This window comes from Lycium ferocissimum, chromosome 4 (genome assembly GCF_029784015.1).
Source record: "Lycium ferocissimum isolate CSIRO_LF1 chromosome 4, AGI_CSIRO_Lferr_CH_V1, whole genome shotgun sequence".
NCBI lineage: Eukaryota > Viridiplantae > Streptophyta > Magnoliopsida > Solanales > Solanaceae > Lycium > Lycium ferocissimum.
The window spans coordinates 29482450-29501542 of NC_081345.1; the positions used below are offsets into that span (position 1 = coordinate 29482450).

General features: G+C 36.3%; 2 protein-coding genes and 1 long non-coding RNA gene across 5 annotated transcripts; 1 reads left to right on the plus strand and 2 right to left on the minus strand.

Moving 5' to 3' along the window:
• Nucleotides 1-857: 857 nt before the first annotated feature.
• LOC132054549 (uncharacterized) lies at nt 858-4929 on the minus strand. Of its 3 annotated transcripts, none has more exons than XR_009414323.1 (7): nt 4715-4929; nt 3414-3473; nt 3166-3304; nt 2022-2184; nt 1437-1521; nt 1290-1367; nt 858-1127 (listed from the first exon to the last, which is right to left on the minus strand). It is a non-coding gene; the product is annotated as an uncharacterized LOC132054549 (long non-coding RNA). The 3 variants fall into 3 exon arrangements; XR_009414322.1 differs by having other exon boundaries at nt 858-1103; nt 3166-3308; XR_009414321.1 differs by having other exon boundaries at nt 3166-3308.
• A 2761-nt stretch (nt 4930-7690) lies between these two features.
• Nucleotides 7691-11292, plus strand: LOC132052180 (subtilisin-like protease SBT1.4). The gene is made up of 2 exons (XM_059443578.1): nt 7691-8294; nt 9128-11292. Exons 1-2 carry the CDS (start codon nt 7865-7867, stop codon nt 11026-11028), a joined length of 2331 nt encoding a protein of 776 aa, XP_059299561.1. The 5' UTR covers nt 7691-7864; the 3' UTR covers nt 11029-11292.
• Nucleotides 11293-11954: 662 nt separating this feature from the next.
• On the minus strand, nt 11955-17124 carry LOC132052181 (RING-box protein 1a). The gene is made up of 5 exons (XM_059443579.1): nt 16883-17124; nt 16269-16319; nt 16097-16156; nt 12397-12468; nt 11955-12315 (listed from the first exon to the last, which is right to left on the minus strand). Exons 1-5 carry the CDS (start codon nt 17016-17018, stop codon nt 12278-12280), a joined length of 357 nt encoding a protein of 118 aa, XP_059299562.1. The 5' UTR covers nt 17019-17124; the 3' UTR covers nt 11955-12277.
• Nucleotides 17125-19093: the final 1969 nt, after the last annotated feature.

Genomic DNA, 19093 nt, shown 5'->3' on the forward strand with positions numbered 1-19093 from the left:
AAGTCTACACTTTTTTTTTTTGACATTGTTTATTTTTTTAATATGGGATTCATTTTTTTTTTTTTATATTGCTTGATTTTTGTCAATATGGGATACTTATGTTCAAAACACGATTAATATAACATTGTAGTTTGTGCTCCGTATTTAAAACTTTATTATATTAGTGTTTCACTATGAATACGCATCGTGTTTAATATGGGCCCGCATTTTTTTAACATTGTTTGTTTTTTAAATATTGCTTGATTTTGTTAATGGGGTCCACTTTTTTTTTCCCGTGAGTTTGGATGTGGTGGGTTCCACTTTTTTTAATACTTGGATGTTGTTTAATATGGGGCCCACAATTTTTTTAAAAATGCGAATGTTGTTGAATATGGGGCCCATGATTTTTTTTTTTTCAATTTTTTTTTTTTTTTAGAGCTCGTTTAATATGGGGGCCAAATTTTTTTTTTTTTTTTTGTTTGGGTTGGGGGGGGGGTTCCACAGACGGAGACGAAAGCACCAACCTGCTTCTAATATACTAGATGGGGTGTGCCGTGCGACGGCACGGGCCCGTGCCCAAATTATTGTTTGTTTAGTCGGCTTAATTTTGATAGAATATAAAGATGGGAGACACGAGCTATACTAAAATTAGAAGTTTGTTTCGCAAAAGTAACAATGTACATGTGTAACGATGGACATGCGGGCTATAAAGTAAGAAAGAATTTTCTTTGTCAATATAGCCTCGAAGAATGTTTTAAGAAGTCGACTTAGAGATCAACTCTCCAATCCAAACTCCTAAGATAAATTTGGAAGCTAAAGAGTCGCTCTCCACTCTTCTTCCATAAATGAGTATCATTGAATCCATCCGAAAGTTAATCTAACAAAAAAATTACCAAGGAACTAAAGAAGCATCAAAGCAAACCAACTTCACAAATTTGAGCACACGTATTTAGGTATGCCTTGAATATCTTAAGTGCCTAATGACACCAGGTGGTTTTACATCCGAGCATTGTCTTACAAGCATCAACTAATGCTAGGCTCATCTAAAGCTTGTTCAAGCACCCTGCATCCTTTCTTGTGCTCCTCATCATCCACATGTGCTCCATCTCTTATAAGGAAAAAAGCTACCTCGCAAACAAAAGTCAAATCTAAAGGTGCCTTAGAAAAGTCCAATAGTTTCAGGTTTGCTTTTATAACCCTTATATATGCAACAATTGTAAATAAATTCAGCTTTGCACATGATTTTCGGAAGAAATAAGTCATTCACGTACAAGAAACACTGAAGAAACTAAATCGAGATGAGAGCTTACCGGGTCAATCGAAGAAAAATAGGTCAATCAGCAATTAGAACATAGAGAACCGACATTCCAGCTGAAGATGACATTATGCTGTCAAAAAAGCATTAGTTTAACTTGCAAAACTGCAGTTAAATTAGGTCACAGTGTAAATTTTCTTACCTTTGTTCCATGACTTTTGAGGTCATTGAAACGTCTATGTACAAGACAAAAAGTCTTTAAGCAAGTGAGTAGATACTTTATTTCCCTACAAAATAATTGTTGATATGGGAAGTTCAAAGTTAAATTGTTACTAATATAGAAAGGTGCCATTATTTTTAGGATTGGTGAAAAAGTAAAGAGTATCACATAAATTGGGATGGTGGGAGTAGTAATTTATATGTGGTGAAAGCTCTAAAATACAGAAAGCTGGCTTTAAAACATTTCCTTCTGATCGGTTTCTTACCTATTTTGACTTCAAAATTATAACACGATAGTTACTATCAGTAGGTAGTGAGACAAAGAAATAATAACAACTATTGTTACAAATTAGAGGATACATTTTCGAGTTAAACTGCCTTATAATGGTCAAGCAGTTGTGCCTTTCTCAATTTGAGTGTAGGCATAACTAAATCTCTTGCAATGTCAAAAGGATTTGGCTCCATAAAAATTGTGTATCACGTTGCCAAATCACAAAGCTATGCAAGTATTATTCAGATCAGAAAAAGAACTAAAAATGGAGGAGATCTAAATTAGTAATATACATACTTGATTTTTCAGGCAGTATCCTTGAGTTCATCCAAAATTTACTTGACTTCATATTCTTGCATAAAGATGAAATCTCCAACTTCTTGATTACTTTAGGCACAATCTTAAATTCTTCTGGAACTACTATGACCAGCTAAAGTATTTCAAGCTGCTTCCCTTACACCTAGATCAACGAGTATCAACGGACCGCACGATGTCTTAAAAGGACATTGTAAAGATCCTCTGTACATAAGCTGAAACAATTGAAGATACTTCCCAGTTTCCCACTCACTATGATTTATTTCAAAAGGGTAACAGCTCTTTATTTAGGAGGACAAAATTATTTTACCTGACCTCAGTTAGTCAATATAAGCAAATTTCTTTAACCACAACAACTGTCCATTTAATGCATATGCACAAGAGAAACCACCAAATAGAAACCCCTTGTAACAATTTCTCGGGAAGTCTTTACACTTCTTAAAGGACGGAAATCACCTACATCAATATTAGGAATACTCCTATTATGGCCAATACCATCCCATAGTTTCGACACCTACAAAGCTCTTCTTACTGTATGGCTAACACCATTGCAAGTTTTTTGTTGGTACAGCACTGATCACTTCATAGATTTCACAAACGTAGGGGGTGTTCATCTTAGGAAGTACAACAATTGGGATAATTAATATTAAAGCTGTTGGGTGCTATTGGAAAGAAAGAATATTTTTTTCATCATTTCCAAACGAATGTATTTCAATTTCTTCCGACGCTAACCTACTCTGATGGTTATTTATCCCCCAAAATAGATTGTATTGCTAAACACCAATTTCACCCTCAATAAGACCGTAAAGGACCCATTTTCATACTCAAATACCATTTTGATTTTTGTAGAACCAAAAACATGCATCTAGGCATATATTTCAAAACTTGCATCTACAAATAAAGAAGGAAAACTTGCACATGCACATAGATCAACCAGTAACCAAGAACAAGCTTGATACAACAGATTTTTGCATGGGCATATCGATTTGCAGTAATTAATTAGTGCCAAAAATTGAAAAGGCGTCACTGATCAGTAATAAAAATAATATAGAACTACATATACACCAGTCATCTATTTTCAGACATCCATGTGCAGATAAGATAGAATTATCCTTCTATAACTCACCTTTTGTGGCTAACTTGATGTCGTTACATAAATCACTCCAATGGTTCTTCACATCAACCTCTTTCACGGGCCGTAGTTTGTAAGTCTACCAAAGATTTCCGAAAAGCAAACAAAGCTTTGTCCTCTTTTAGTTCTTTCCCTGTCTTTGTTGTGTCAATGAAACCAATAAAATTAAGAACACGACATAAAAATTATTTGTAGATGTACCATGTACCTCATGATGTTTCTCAAAAGAGAGACACACAAACCTGTGAATGCAGAAAGTGACATCGTTGCAGCCAATCTATAGTTTTAGATTTTCAGTTCTCCTGCAGTAAGGCACGAATACATCAGTAAATTTTCTCTTTATGCTCAACTGATGATGCGCCTGAGTAGAATTTGAGTTTGGACTGAGCACTATCAAGAAGCTCCATAATTCTAAAACAAAGATTGATTATCAAAGCGATTATTACCAGTTATTTTATTAGACGTAACACTCACACAAAATTATTATCACATTCATTTTGTGAAATGGCCATGAATTCGCCGATAATGTGATAGGTTATTTGCTAAGCCCAAACTAAGAAAAGAAAATCTAAAGAGTCCTTACGGAGGAGTTTATATATCTAGTACCGGCTAAAAATCGACATTACCATTTCAATTCTTCATGTACTGCAATGCACTTAGCGTTAAAAATAAAAAATAAAAAAGTGAATATTTTGGAAAATAGCAGAAATGTACTTTAAAAACTCAAAACGCCTAAAAGTCTAAGAGGCTCTTCTTTTGTGAATCATTAGGGAAGTACGACATAGAAACTTTTATACTTCGGGCCCTAGCTACATTCCTGCACCTCTGCCTTTTATGATGCTTGATACATTGACTATCAAATCGGTGCAGTATAAATGTTTCTTACCGAAGCACTTTGGCCATTTCACTAATGGAATCTCTTTTCTCTATAATTTCTCTTAGTCCTTTCCTCATAATTTTACAGCATAACTTAGTATTCACTTCCCTGAACTTTGATGCAACTAATAATACACAAACCTTTCTATTCTCCTCGACATCCCGTGAGCTCATTTTGAACATAAGTGTTATGCACGAAGGGTGAATCATGAATGTGTGATAAATATATCTCATTCAACGAATTTTTTGAAGAAAGCGATTATGAAAACACACTCATTTACAATAAACCTCCCTCTGGTGAGAATGGTAAAGAACAAATCCTGGAGAACAACCTTATTCACACAAACAAAGCAAAACCACTCAGAGGCGACGTAACTTGTATAAGGTTAATTACGTATTATCTTTATGTAATTAACCTCCTTGTAGATTACCCCCTTGTGGTAAACAAATAGGCTCTCATCATGGCATTATGGTCTAATAAACACGCGACATAACAACAAACATTTACCAAACATTTTCATTAGGGTACCTTAATAGACATGCTAACACCAAAATTTCTTACCACAATAGCTCCTTAACAGAAATTTCATCAAGGTATCTCAAGAATAACATTACTTGAACGGATAAATGATAAAGAAAGTAAATCAAAGAGATCCCGAAGACTCACCAACAAACAGAGCTCGGAACTTTTACCTTTCCTTTTGCATTCACATTCTTCTCGTCTCCCCTCTCCTCTTTTGGGATAGTAGGCTAGGCTTCCTTAGACAATGTTTCTTCAGTAATAGTGACTCCTTCCAAATAGAGCACATGGCTAGACTCAACATCCATAAATTTAGCTCCTCAGAACGCTAAAATGGAATGAAAGACAAAATCGAAATAACTATATTGAATCACACGAATAATACAACCATAAACAATCTCGCGCGTTTCATAATATTTGTATATTAAAGTCTAAATTTTGTAATCTTAAGCTAGCATTTAATTTATTTCTAAAGTAGACACATCTATACAATATGCATAAAAATATAAAGTACAACAATTTAACATCGTAAATAAACACATAACATCATAATAAAAGAGTATAGAAATTACCTCTTTTATAGTTGAAGCATTGTCCCTTTTTCCCCACAATGCACGAGCAATTTCCACTTTCAAAGACCTATGAAATAAAAAAATTGAGAGCATTATATTTGGTAATGGCTCATGTATTAAATTTTCACCAAACAACGTTCATAAGGACTAATTGCAATATGGAGGTTCAATTGGTGTTTCTAACTGTAAAATAACAAATGCATGGCTGAAAAATCTGAAGAAACACTAAGAAGTTATCCCTTTCCCTACTTGTCTGTAGCTATCCATGTTGATGAGTGAAGATATCTAGTGAAGTTCCGAATGAGTTCCACGCTCATAGTTCTATCTCTTTGAAACTCAAAAAGAAACTAAGAGACATGCATAGTTGATTATAATCATATCCATAAGCGGGAAAAGGACTTATCTAGTTAAATCCCAAAAAATTGGATAATCGACTACATTCGTATCTAATCTCCCGGTTCGAGATGGAATCATCAATATTCACGTCTAAGATTCAAATCTTGCGATTTGTAAACACATAGAAACCCCCAATTTCAAAACCTAAGTTCAAATCCCAAAATCTCGCATAAAATTATAAATTAAAACAAATTGCCCCATGAAACACCTCGCTATGCATAGAAGTAACATCAAGCGAATCAAGAACAAAGAGAAACATAAGAGAATACAACCACCAGAGGTCCAGAGGAGGTATGCAAACAAAACCAGAATCTTTCTTGGTTTGATATGTAAGCTTTACATGTGTCTAGCTTGTTGAATGTTAAGGAAAATAGCCGAGCTCTTAATGTGAAAATGTATGTTCCAGCATTCCAAATGCTATAAATGGCATGAAAACAAAATTGAAACAAATATAATAAATAAATCACACACATATCACTACCATAAAATCCGAAAAAGAAAACCCATCATTGGTTGTTGCAGAGACTACACCTGACTAAATTTTGAATCTATAAAATCTCTATGAGATATTTCCTATATAGAAAAGTCAATTAAAGTAGTATTAATCCAGGAAAAAGCAGATTCTGCAAGAGATTAAGGACGAAATTGAGAAACAAAAGGAATGAAATGAATTCGGACGAACACTGAAGAGAGAGTTAGGTAGAATAACATTAGCTATGAAATTGAAAAATCTGATTAGGGCAAAGATTGAGACAAAAACTGACCTAAAATTGCACATCCAGTTGAGAAGATGAAGTCGAAGAGCAGTCGTTGAAAGTTTGGAGAAAAGAGAAGTCTGAAGTCCAACCCATTTTCTCCATAGTTGGAACAAAAAGATAAAAGAAGTGGAAAGATTCTTCTGGAATTTTTATGTTGAGAAAAGCTAAATATCTCTTTGCCCTTGAGCTAAATGACGGATTTGCCCTTGGTCGTCCATGGGCTCACACTTATTATATAGTAGAAAGTAGAAAAAGTAGATAGTAGAATACGTTTGTGTTTGTTTACGTCAAAGAGATATTTTGAAAAGCGTGGCCATCTAAAAACAATCAGAGAGATTTAACTTTTATTTATTTTATAAGTTATGTCTTCGATGAGAGAGAGCATCAAAACTATTACAAACCTAACAAGTAGTAATGCTTATGAAGTGATCAATCGCTTATATCGGTGATCTTCAAGAAAATAAAAGATTCTGTAAGTTGTTAGGATATGTTCTTTAATTCTTTGAATGACTCTATTCCAAGAATAATAGGGTTTATAAGATTTGTGATTTCGACTTTGGATTATACTTCAACCAAAATAGAACTCAAAGATAAAGGTGCAAGATTTTTGAAAGTGCTTTGCGGCTATACAGAATGCATAATTAATTATAGTTATGATTTCTTGTGATTAGAACATCAGAATGTGAAAAAAATGTTTTTTTCGTTGATTGGGCAACATGTGAAAGGGGTTGGTGAAAGGACAACGTCAAATCTGCAACTATGTATGTGGATGAAATGAGGAATGTATTCATTCTACAAATGAACAACGTCACAAAAGACACCGGGCAAGAACGGGAGTATCAGTGTGCATTTAATTGTTGATTAGAAGATTCTAATCCTGCTTGCCTTATCTTTATTATCAGCCTATTCAATGTATAAAATAATCATGATTTTTAGGGCTATTGTATAGCTCCAAATCCACTAAAAGCCAATATATGAATGCTGCGACTTCATATTGAAGTGACCAAATGTTATGATTTTAAACACAATTACGAGTTTCAACTCTTCTATGTATAGTGATTATACTATCAATCAAAGTGTCCCTTGGAAGACATCCGAAAAAGATAAAACTGGGAAACTACAGGGAAGATTACACTATCAAAGTCACAAAAAAATATGATTTTCTGGTTTCGCCGAAAATGGGGACATAAAAAGAAAAAGAAAAAAATCTACTGGCAATACATACCGCAATCATATTCCACTTATCAAAATCATATCACACACAACACTCTACACGGACATGGACAAAATCATGGGTTGCGTGTATTATTTGTAGGAGAGAAGCAACTTGCAAGAAACAAATAAGAGCTATAGACAATAATGTTGTAGGTCTCAGTTTATTCCAATAAAACAATGAATTATCATTATTTATCCATTATAAAAATATCTGGCTGGGTACCCAAATTAATGGAAAGTGAATCAATCAGCATCTTCAACGTGGCCCAATAAGTCCCACTCAATTGGCTTCTTCTACTTTCCTACATATCTCATTCCGTCAACACTTCGCCGATCACTTTTTCCTCCTGTCTACAATGGGGGAAATTTCCGTTCTTTCATTCCTTTTAATAATCTCTTTCTGCCTCACTCCATTGACCCTCTCCATCCAATCCAACGATCACGAAACCTTCATAATCCACGTTTCCAAATCAGACAAACCCCATGTTTTCACCACCCACCACCATTGGTACTCCTCAATTATCCGATCCGTTTCTCCACTCTCTCAACACCCTTCTAATATCCTCTACACCTACGAACGCGCTGCGGTGGGCTTCTCCGCCCGCCTCAGCGCCGCGCAGGCTGATCAGCTCCGCCGTATTCCCGGCGTAATCTCTGTCCTTCCTGACCAAGTCAACCATCTCCACACCACACATACTCCTACCTTCTTGGGACTTGCTGATACCTTTGGCCTATGGCCCAACTCCGACTATGCTGACGACGTCATTGTTGGAGTTCTGGACACAGGTATTTTTAAAAATTGCTTTCAGTTATTGCAGTAACTTTTTTAGCATATTAAGTTTCTTAGTTTTAGGATGAACCTACTTTTTAAAACTTTAAATTTGGATAAATTAGTTTGTTGAGCTTCTTTTTCATCTTTCTTTGAGCTGAGGGTCTATTGGCAACAAACTCTTTACCTTCTTGCTAATAAACTCTCTACCTTCTCAAGATAAGGGTAAAATTTGCGTACAGTCCTCCCCAGATTCACTTTGTGGGATTACACTTAGTTTGTTAATATATTTTACTAAGTTGTTTTGAGTTTTAACTAGAGATAAGGGTAAAAAAAAAACCTCAAGTATCACTTTTTTTTTTAGTTTTCTACTTAAATTATGACCGACTAGTTAGCAAAACACACCTCAACTATCAGTTATTCACTTTTCCTGCCTGACCTATCACCAATGGGGTTGCAAAAGTTGCAAAATAACTAATAGTTGAGGTGTGTTCTTTCCTACCTGAACTATCACCAACTAGGTTGTAAAGGTTGCAAAACAATTAATAGTTGAGGTGTGTTCTGCAAATTAGCTGTTCGTGATAGTTTAGATAGGAAAAGTGAACAGCTGATAATTGAGGTGTGTTTTGTTAGTTTAGTTAGGAAATTCTCACACTTGATAGTTCAATTAGAAACTAAAAAAAAATAAGTGATAATTGAAGTGTGTTTTTGACCCTTAACCCTTTTAACTATGCAAATTTTCTTTCTTCAAGTTGGCTATTTTAAGCCCCCAATGATTGCTAATTATTGATAGACACTTTTAATTATTCTTTTAATCTTTTTGTTGCTCCATCTTTTGAAAAAACAACAGGAATCTGGCCGGAAAGACTGAGTTTTTCCGACGAGGATCTCTCTCCAGTTCCTCCAAGTTGGAAAGGGAAATGCGTGACTGGACCAGATTTTCCTGAAACTTCATGCAATCGGAAAATAATAGGTGCTCAAATGTTTTACAAAGGGTATGAAGCTAAACACGGCCCAATGAATGAAACAAAAGAATCGAAATCACCAAGAGATACTGAAGGACATGGAACACATACAGCATCCACTGCAGCTGGTTCATTAGTATCAAATGCTAGTTTTTACCAATATGCAAAAGGTGAAGCTAGAGGAATGGCTATAAAAGCAAGAATAGCTGCTTACAAGATTTGCTGGAAAAATGGCTGTTTTAATTCTGATATACTGGCTGCAATGGATCAAGCTGTTGATGATGGTGTGCATGTTATTTCACTTTCTGTCGGTGCTAACGGATATGCTCCACATTACCTCTATGACTCCATTGCCATTGGAGCTTTTGGTGCAACCCAACATGGCATCCTCGTCTCATGCTCAGCTGGAAATTCGGGTCCTGGTGCTTATACAGCAGTGAACATTGCCCCGTGGATACTCACTGTTGGTGCATCAACAATAGATAGAGAGTTTCCAGCAGATGTTATTCTAGGAGATAATAGAATATTTGGTGGCGTTTCCTTGTACTCTGGCGATCCCTTGAACGAAACCAAATTGCCAGTGGTTTATTCCGGGGAATGTGGTAGCAAATACTGTTATCCAGGAAAGTTGGACGCGAAAAAAGTCGCTGGCAAAATTGTTCTGTGTGACCGTGGAGGCAATGCTAGAGTCGAGAAAGGAAGTGCGGTGAAGCTGGCAGGCGGGGTCGGGATGATACTTGCTAATTTGGCTGATTCTGGTGAAGAACTTGTTGCAGATTCACATCTTCTCCCCGCGACGATGGTTGGTCAAAAAGCAGGAGATAAGATAAGAAAATATGTTAAGTCTGATCGATCACCAACGGCTACGATTGTGTTTAGAGGAACAGTTATTGGGACATCTCCGGCAGCGCCACGTGTAGCAGCGTTCTCCAGCCGTGGACCGAATCATTTGACACCGGAGATTCTTAAACCCGATGTTATTGCACCGGGTGTCAACATTTTAGCGGGTTGGACAGGAGCTAATGGGCCAGCTGATTTGGACATTGACCTGAGAAGAGTGGAATTCAATATTATTTCTGGAACTTCCATGTCGTGTCCTCATGTTAGTGGATTAGCTGCTTTACTTAGAGGGGCCCACTCTAAGTGGACCCCAGCAGCTATAAAGTCAGCACTCATGACAACAGCTTACAATTTGGACAACTCTGGTAAGGTATTTAGTGATCTTGCCACTGGAAAAGAATCTACTCATTTCGTTCATGGATCCGGGCATGTCGACCCGAACCGAGCACTGGATCCGGGTTTGGTTTATGATATTGAGACCAGCGATTATGTGAATTTCCTATGCAGCATTGGCTATGATGGCGACGATGTTGCTGTGTTCGTGAGAGATTCTTCGAGGGTGAATTGCAGTCAACGGAGTTTGGATACTCCGGGAGACCTGAATTACCCGTCATTCTCCGTTGTTTTTAACGGTGAAAGTAACGGTGTGGTTAAATACAAGCGTGTGGTGAAAAATGTAGGCAAAAATACAGATGCTGTGTATGAAGTGAAGGTGAACGCACCTCCATCTGTGGAGGTGAGCGTGTCACCATCGAAGCTTGTTTTCAGTGAGGAAAAGAATAGTTTGTCGTATGAGATTAGCTTTAAGAGTAAGAGCAGTGGTGGACTGGAGATATCGAAAGGGATTGGATCTGCATTTGGTTCGATTGAGTGGAGTGATGGGATTCACAGTGTGAGGAGCCCAATTGCGGTGCGCTGGCATCTTCACTCTGCTGCATCCATGTGAGTAATGGATGTTGTTGGATCACCGTGACAATGTAGCTGAGGATTATGCTTTACTGAAGAACAATAAATTGGAATGATGGCAAACTGGAAGGGAAATACCATCCGAGGACCATTGAAGTTCCAGTTAATTTCACTTTCTTTCCCTTTTTTCTTGTTTCAGATGTTTTTCAGATTGATGTACATATGAATGAAGATTGTTACACAGTAATTAACAAGCTTGGTGCTTGACTTCATGAAGTTAAATAAATAGATCAGCTATACGCGACTCTAATCTTTGACAAATTACTAGTAATTCTGTAGTCTTAACATCTAACACAGCCAAACGAACAGAGTTGAGCAATACAAAATCAAAGAGCAAGGAGTGCTGACTTGTATATAAAAGGACGAAGGAGAAGAAGAGACCCTCCCAAAACACAATCATGGCCGCCCAAAACCACCAGACAGACAATCACAGCACCTCATATTCGGCTAAAGGAATCAAGATCAGCAAATCTAAGCAGCAAGCAAACAGTTTCTGTAAAGACTTGGCACCATAAAGAATGAGGGATGAGGGACAAATAAAGAAACATGTTAGCATCTAGTGAAAGTAAAATCACATGGCTGAAAGAGAGCATGTCAGCGGTTCTATTTGACGGGGATGTCTGTCATTAGCCCTTTCTTTACATGAAGGATATGAATGACATAATCAAATAGTCCCGATATCCAAGCATATTTGGTTAACACAGTGTGACTTCAACTTTTTCTCATCAGACCAGGGTCAATAGCCGCAAGTTCTTGGCACTCATCCTTTGGCTGGAGGGATTTGGGTTTTGTGGTGGGGGGGATGGGGAGAAGGGAGATGCTTTTTCCCCATTGAATTCAAATTTGGTTAACAACAACAAATAAAACTTGGCACCAGCCACAAGGCTGACACAGCAGAACTTCAAATGAGGATAACTTTGTATTAGTATTTAGAATTTGCCATTGGTATTTATTACCAAGGGTGATAGTCTTTCCAAACAACTAATCAACAAGAAGACAGGTCTTGATGTTTGCAATAGAACATTAACAGAGAAGTTCAACATCACATCATATGTGCAATTTGAATACCAGCTCTCTAATAAATCTCATCCCAATAGAAAGCAGTCTCAGATATGTAGCACCACACAAAAAAGCACTGAAAATAAGAGTTTTACGGTTGCAGTACTTTCAGAGTCATGTAATATAGACGCAATAGCATGATCTTTCTCTGTTGCAATGTATTGAATCCTCTAGTGACCATACTTCTGAAACTCCCACTCACTGTTATCTGCAGAGCAACGAAGTAATTCCAAAATTACAAAAAGCTCACAACCCCACAACAAAATGAAAAAAAAAACTGTTGAATTACCTAATGGGCACACTTGACGGGTTTTGAGCCATCGACTAATGCAGTGAAAGTGGAAGGCATGATTGCATACACCTGAGGAAATCTCAATCAATATACTTCTGAAGCATGGCAATATAATTAAGAAAAAAATACTGACCAGTAAAAAGAACAGAAAGTAGTTAAGTAAATAAATCCAAAGACCCCCTCTACCCCCTCATTTAACATATCAGGAAGGTAAAAGGAAAAACAAACACCAAAATGCATACAGCACCAACGAGGGTACATAAAAGAGAGAAGCACATGGAAAAAAAAAAAGCAGTAAACTAGATTTACATCTTACTTATACAGACAATATACGAGATTGACATGCTAGATTACTGCATAAGAGGACTCACATACCAAGCCATCCAGGGCAAAGTTTATCAAATCAATAAACATAGTTTGAGGAACGCATGTATAAACACGCAAGTGAAACCAAGAGAGCTTGTAGAACCAACAAACATGGTTTGAGGAGGCACATGTAATAATTAATATTAAAGTTAAACCAAGATGAACTTGACATACTTGATCCAAATGAACCAAGGGAGCTTATTTAACTTACTTATATCACACTATTGTATTTCGCAAAGAAGATTCGCATGATTCCAATGTTTTGTGATTTTGCTTGAGGAAAAAATAAAAGATAAGGTAAATAATTTTATTGACAATTGAGGAAACTCCGTATATGAGCCATATAACAAAAGAAGAGAACCTAAATCAAAGTATGGTTCTCAACAAAAGAGATCCAATCCTCTATACAAATAGGGACCTCATAAGTAAACCAAAAAGTAACTACAGACGAAATACTCCTACCCAATTTTGCAAAATCTTGTTCCACCCCATCAAATGCCCTCCTATTTCTTTCTTTCCAAATGACCCACATAATTGCTAAGGGGACAACACTCCATGCTCTTAGGCTTCTCTTTCCCTTCCTATGAGTCTTACTTTGCTTAAGAAATGCTCTACCATATGTCCTTTTATTTTAACAAGTAACAGGATAATATATAGCAATACAGATTTTTCTATTTAACAAAAGAAGATCCAAATGGTTTTATGTTGTGATTTTCTTGAAATATGCTCTACTATAAACATGGATTGTACTACCGAAAGCAAGACAATAAAAAAGACGAAGCACTTCAAGAAGAAATAGAACCAGGAGCTCCTTCAGTTTCAATAACTGACTCAACAATTTGTTGCATTCTTGCCTGAGAAGGACAAGAAGAAGAAGAAGATACCCAGTGTATTCCCACAAGCGAGATCTGGGGAGGGTAGGATGTACGCAAACCGTACCCCTACCTTTGTGGGGTAGGGAGGCTGTTTCCGATAGACCCTCGGCTCGAGAGAAAAAAAAAGGGTTTGAAGCATGATATCAAGCAAAATATGACAACAAAGTAGCAGGATAAAAAGCAAAACAAGAAACAGTCCAAGTAGTAGTCATTCTTGCCTGAGGATCTCTCTCTAAATCGCATTCAACCCGACCCGTCAGCTCCCTATCTCACTGTCCTTGAAAGCAACAGTCCAAGTAGTAGCCATCTCTAGTACAAAAATATTTATTTTCATGGAACAAAATCTCAAATTACTCTTGGATTTCAATTGCCTAAATGCTAAACCTCTATATACCTCTCCCTTGCTCCCACACTCCTTCTCTCTTAGTCTGTGTGTAATGTTTTGCAAGGCCTGATATCAAATAGGCTGCAACCACTAGCATTTTTACGTCAAAGATCCACTTAAATCTAGACCACTTCATAGTTCTTAATGTGTCTCAAGCTGTTAGATGTTAATAAGAAGCAATGGTTTCGATGTCTAAAGCTTCTTTTTTGATTAAGCACCGGGTGTCCGAGTCTCTTTGAGCCCCGACTAATCCCGGGGGTGCACAGGCCCTCGGCAAGGAGTTTCCCGCAAGTGCACCACGGGTAATTCAGGGTTTCCCCAGTCCGATGGCCCTCAGAAATTGTTTGCACCCAGCGGGTTTCGAACTAGTATTAAGTGACTACTAAATGATATATAATTAGTATTAAGTGACTACTAAATGATAGGAATATTGGATGTCCGTCCTTACCATTCTAATTTCTAAGTAAAAAAAGAATATCGGATAGTCCTACTGCAGTCCATGCAAACACATTTGAAGACACACTTAGAAGTAATGAAGCAATTTGTGAGAAAAAGTTATAGATAATGCAGATACATATAGAGCTGAACAGTCTCTCCAACCCCACACCCCCACCCCCCCCAAAAAAAAAAAAAAGATTTATCCCCCACATAAGGAAGTTAGGATGTTCCACTGTTGGAAAGCGAACTAGCAAGAACTAATGACTTGTTCTTCTTTATATTTTTACGCGCATATTGGAGAAAAAATGTAAGTCTAGGAAAGCAAATGCAAAAACCCAACTGTGCATATTTCATCCCAAAAGTTTAGTTTTTTTGCTGCACATGACCCTCCATAGTGAGGTAAAATGTGGGAACAAAGGTAACTAGCTTATAAACCCCAAGGAAAAATGTGGAAAAGAAAAAAAGAGATGCTGAAGGAAAAGATGCCTGGTACAAGCAAAAAACTAATTGTAACCCACCCGAAACTGGGACAAAAGCCAGCCTCAATTCTCGGTGTAGTCCACCCAGCCTCCAATATACAGTTTTGGTTCTCCACTGTCTTCCGGAAAGCAACTCCACACCAACATAAACCTCTCAAAGGAAAAAAAAGCTTTCCACTTCTCTAGATAATTTTATTGATTTTAGGGTTATAGGTTTGATTTAGTGCATTGCTGCTCTCATTCAAGCTATAAATCAAGGAAGAAAATTCAGTGTCTGGTCCAGCAGCAAAAGAAGGTGACGAGGTGCAAAATTGTCATTGAATGAAAGCAAAGGAGGGAGAGAAAGAGGCAGTCCTTTAGGGGAAAGGAGGGAGAAGCCAAATGCGTCAAGAGAAGGAAAATATAGAGGTATGCACAGACCTTTCCTCGTTGGCTTTTTTAAACTCTTATAAGGGTCTCATTTGTATGAGATATGGAATTCTACCCAGCGTAAACGCACACCACTTAGACAAATATGTTGTACGGGAGGGCAAAAAGTTACACTAAATGACTTTGGTCACAATTGAAAGACTTGGCCAAAGGCTTTAAGGACTATGGATACATCACTCTATTATAATTACAAGTTATGGTTGAAACAATATGCTTAATGCGATGACCAGCAAATTTTATTACATCCCATACAATATACTCATCCATTCATGCGTCTTGACACAGCACAAACCAGGCATTAGGAGAGAAATCCATAGAAGTCACCATGACATATGACCATCCCTTGCCAATGATTACCAAAATGGAATAAAAGTATATTGTTTACAAGGCACAAGGTGATGTAATACACAAACCCGTATTCGGTATGTAATCAGAACAGTAAAACCAATAAATATAAACTACAATTAATGGTTTCAGTGAACCTGGAAACTTGATAAAACTCAAAGTGGAAACAACATCTATTAACTACAAGAGATAGTTTATGCGAAAGAAACAAAAATAAGTGAATACATAAGTGAGAAACACCCAAGTCCATTAACAAGCAATCAACTATTTTAGCAGTTCCTATTTAGAAAAATCTTGAAGAATGGAAAAACAGCTTCTAAGTGAGATGATTTCAGCTTGTAATCACAAAGTCACATATAAAAACTTTTGAAATAACATACCCCAGGCAACAGTGCACTCCTCGCTAGTAGCACTAGCTTGATTAGCTTGACATTCAATGCCTGATAACAATTTTCACACAATTCACAATTAAATACAGGATTAAGTGTAGAACTTTCTTGCTTTTATTTAACCAAGAAGCTAAACCAAGATTTTCCAAAAAACAAAACTCACAGAGGTCCATGATGTGGTTCCTGCAAATAGCACAGTTGTCCACAACAATATCTGCATCAACAATTTCACAAATCACATCAGCTCAGTAAACACTAATACCACGTTCGGTAGCTGGTTAGGAGGTAAGTTATTCATGTATAAAATTAATACCGTATTTGTTTGACAATATAGAAACCCGCATAACTAACACATGTATGAGTACGAGTATAGAAGGCGAAATAACTGATACATGAACAACTCAACCCTGCATAACCAATCTCTGCATAAAATAATACTCCCTCAGTCCCAATTTGTTTAACACTTTTCGCTTTTGAAGAGTCAAATTTCTTAATTTTGACGGTATGTTTGAACATAGAATCTTTAAATTTTTCAAAATAAAATTTAAATATTTGAAAACTACATAAAAAGTACTATAAGTCACCATAATTAATAATTTAAAACATCTAAAAGACATATGAAAAAATTGTCGTCAAAGAACAAGTCGTTTGACTCTCGAAAAGTGAAAAGTGTCAAATAAATTGGGACAGATGAAGTACATAAATTCCTCATAACTAATCCATGTAATAAACTACAAAAGAATCCAATTCAAAACAAAGGAAAGAAGGTATACGTACCCCAAGCCCATAAAGAAACAGCGTTCCACTTTTTGATCTCAAAACGCTTTGGTTTCTTAGTAGAAGAAGAAGCTGTTGAAGGTGCAGCAACGGTGGATCCTTCACCAGCGGGAGCCATTTCTACGTCTGTATCCATTGATGAGAAATCAAAGAATGTAAAAATCCAAATTCTAGGGTTATTTGATCGAACTGAAGAATAAGTAGTGTCAATGGATGGAGTTATAGTGTCAACATTGTGCGGGTAAATTCGCGTGTTAAAAACTTTGACGAAAAGGGCAAACTGATACTTTGGGAAATTACGTCGCAGTTTAATATTTTCTGATAATTATAATTCTTCCCCACTTGTATGGTTTTTTTTTTAAGAGAAAATGTCCAAATTTCTTCGACATTGTTGAATATCGTCCTCCATTAAATTTTTAATCCATTCACACCCTTACTATTAATAGATTGTTTTGTACTTCTTCCGTCTCAAATTATTTATCATGGTTAGTAGAAATAGTTGTCTCAAACTATTTTTCTTTTTAAAAGTTCAAGGCACCAATTAATTATTTTTTCACTATTTTATCCTTAGTAAAATTTTGACATTAATAGAGATGACACATAGATAGAGTAAACATTTAATGGAGAGAGATTATAACTAAGACATAAATAAAGATAAAGTAGTCAAATATTTCTTAAGGGGTGTATCAAACAAAAAAAACAATAGATAATTTGAGGCGGAGGAGTATTTATCATTTTCATTAATAAAGCTTTAAATAAGTGGACATCACGCGTCTGAATTCCTCAACAAAAAAAATGTTTAGATTTACCTTTCAGCTTTTGATTTTAATTTAAAATTACCCTCATATTAGAGTTTTGTTAAAGGTTAAGACTTGAGGGGCAATTCGCAGGAATGCCCTTATTTTGGGGTGGTTCTTAATTTTTGTCCATTAAATTAGTGGTCTTTAATTTTTGTCCTTCTTTAGAATTAACTTTTTGGTTTTGGATTCGAACTCCTTGGTCAAAAATTAAAAAAAAAAATCGCAAGGCTGAGATTTACCTGCAAAACTCTACCTCAAGCAGAACTTTGCTACCTTCAGGCAGAGTTTGAGTCAAACTCTACCTTTTTGCCTTCAGGCATGCCAAAACTCTACCTTAAGGCATAGTTTTGCCTTACACCTGAATGCAAAACTCTACCTGCAGTGCTAGAGTTTTGCATGTACAACTCTGCCTGCAGGCAAAGTTTTGCATGCAAAATGCTGCCTGAGGTAGAGTTTTGCATGCATTTCGAATCCAAATCTCTGTCTTGCGAAATTCCTTCATTTTTTTACTGAGCTGGGATTCGAACCCCGAACCTTGGGGTATTAGGAGAAAGACAAAAATTAAATACCACCAATTTGAGGAACAAAAATTAAAGACCAGTGCTTTTGAAGGGCAATCCGCACAAAAAAATGAGACATAAGAGCATTTTACGAAGCTTTTTCCTAATGACAAAAGGTTAATATGAGACCAACAGTCTAACGAGAGAAAAAAAAATTGCTAAATTTTGAATAATATAAGGGTAAATTTGACCCTTTACTTTTTAGAGTAAAATACATTAAACACCCCAATAAATTATAGATTTTACTCTTATACATATTTTAGAATAAAACTTTTATACCCCGAAGTATGAAAATCCTATAATTTGTATAACTAATCTGCTATTTATACTATTTATGCCTAGTTATAAATATATTTCGCGTCTTTCAAAAACAAAACATCTTTTTTTGTCTGAAAAAAAAAATAAACATTTAATACTTAAGAGTAAAAATTGTGGATGATTTCTATGGTATAAGAGGGGTACAAGTATTTGATTTTTTAAAATACATATGATGTTTATGCAAATTAAATGATATTACAAGAATACGTTTAGTGTAATTTATCTTCTTTTTGTTTTAATACGGTGGATGTCTGAGTTCACTACCTACGGGTTCTTAATTAAGCTGTCTGATTTGCTGACGAGAGTTGTTGTTAGGCGTGCGCGGTATACAAGGCAGAGCGTTGCATGATGTCCAGACAGACATGTCATCGATCTAATAGCTTCGGGCGCAACTTGCGCTCAAAGACTCGATGTTCACGAGATTTGTAATTCACTATCGCATTTTGCTACATTCTTCGTCGCTGCGAGAGCCGAAATATCTGCTGATTTAATACTAGGTTTGGAGATTGCAGAGGTTAACATCCTGTTTGAGT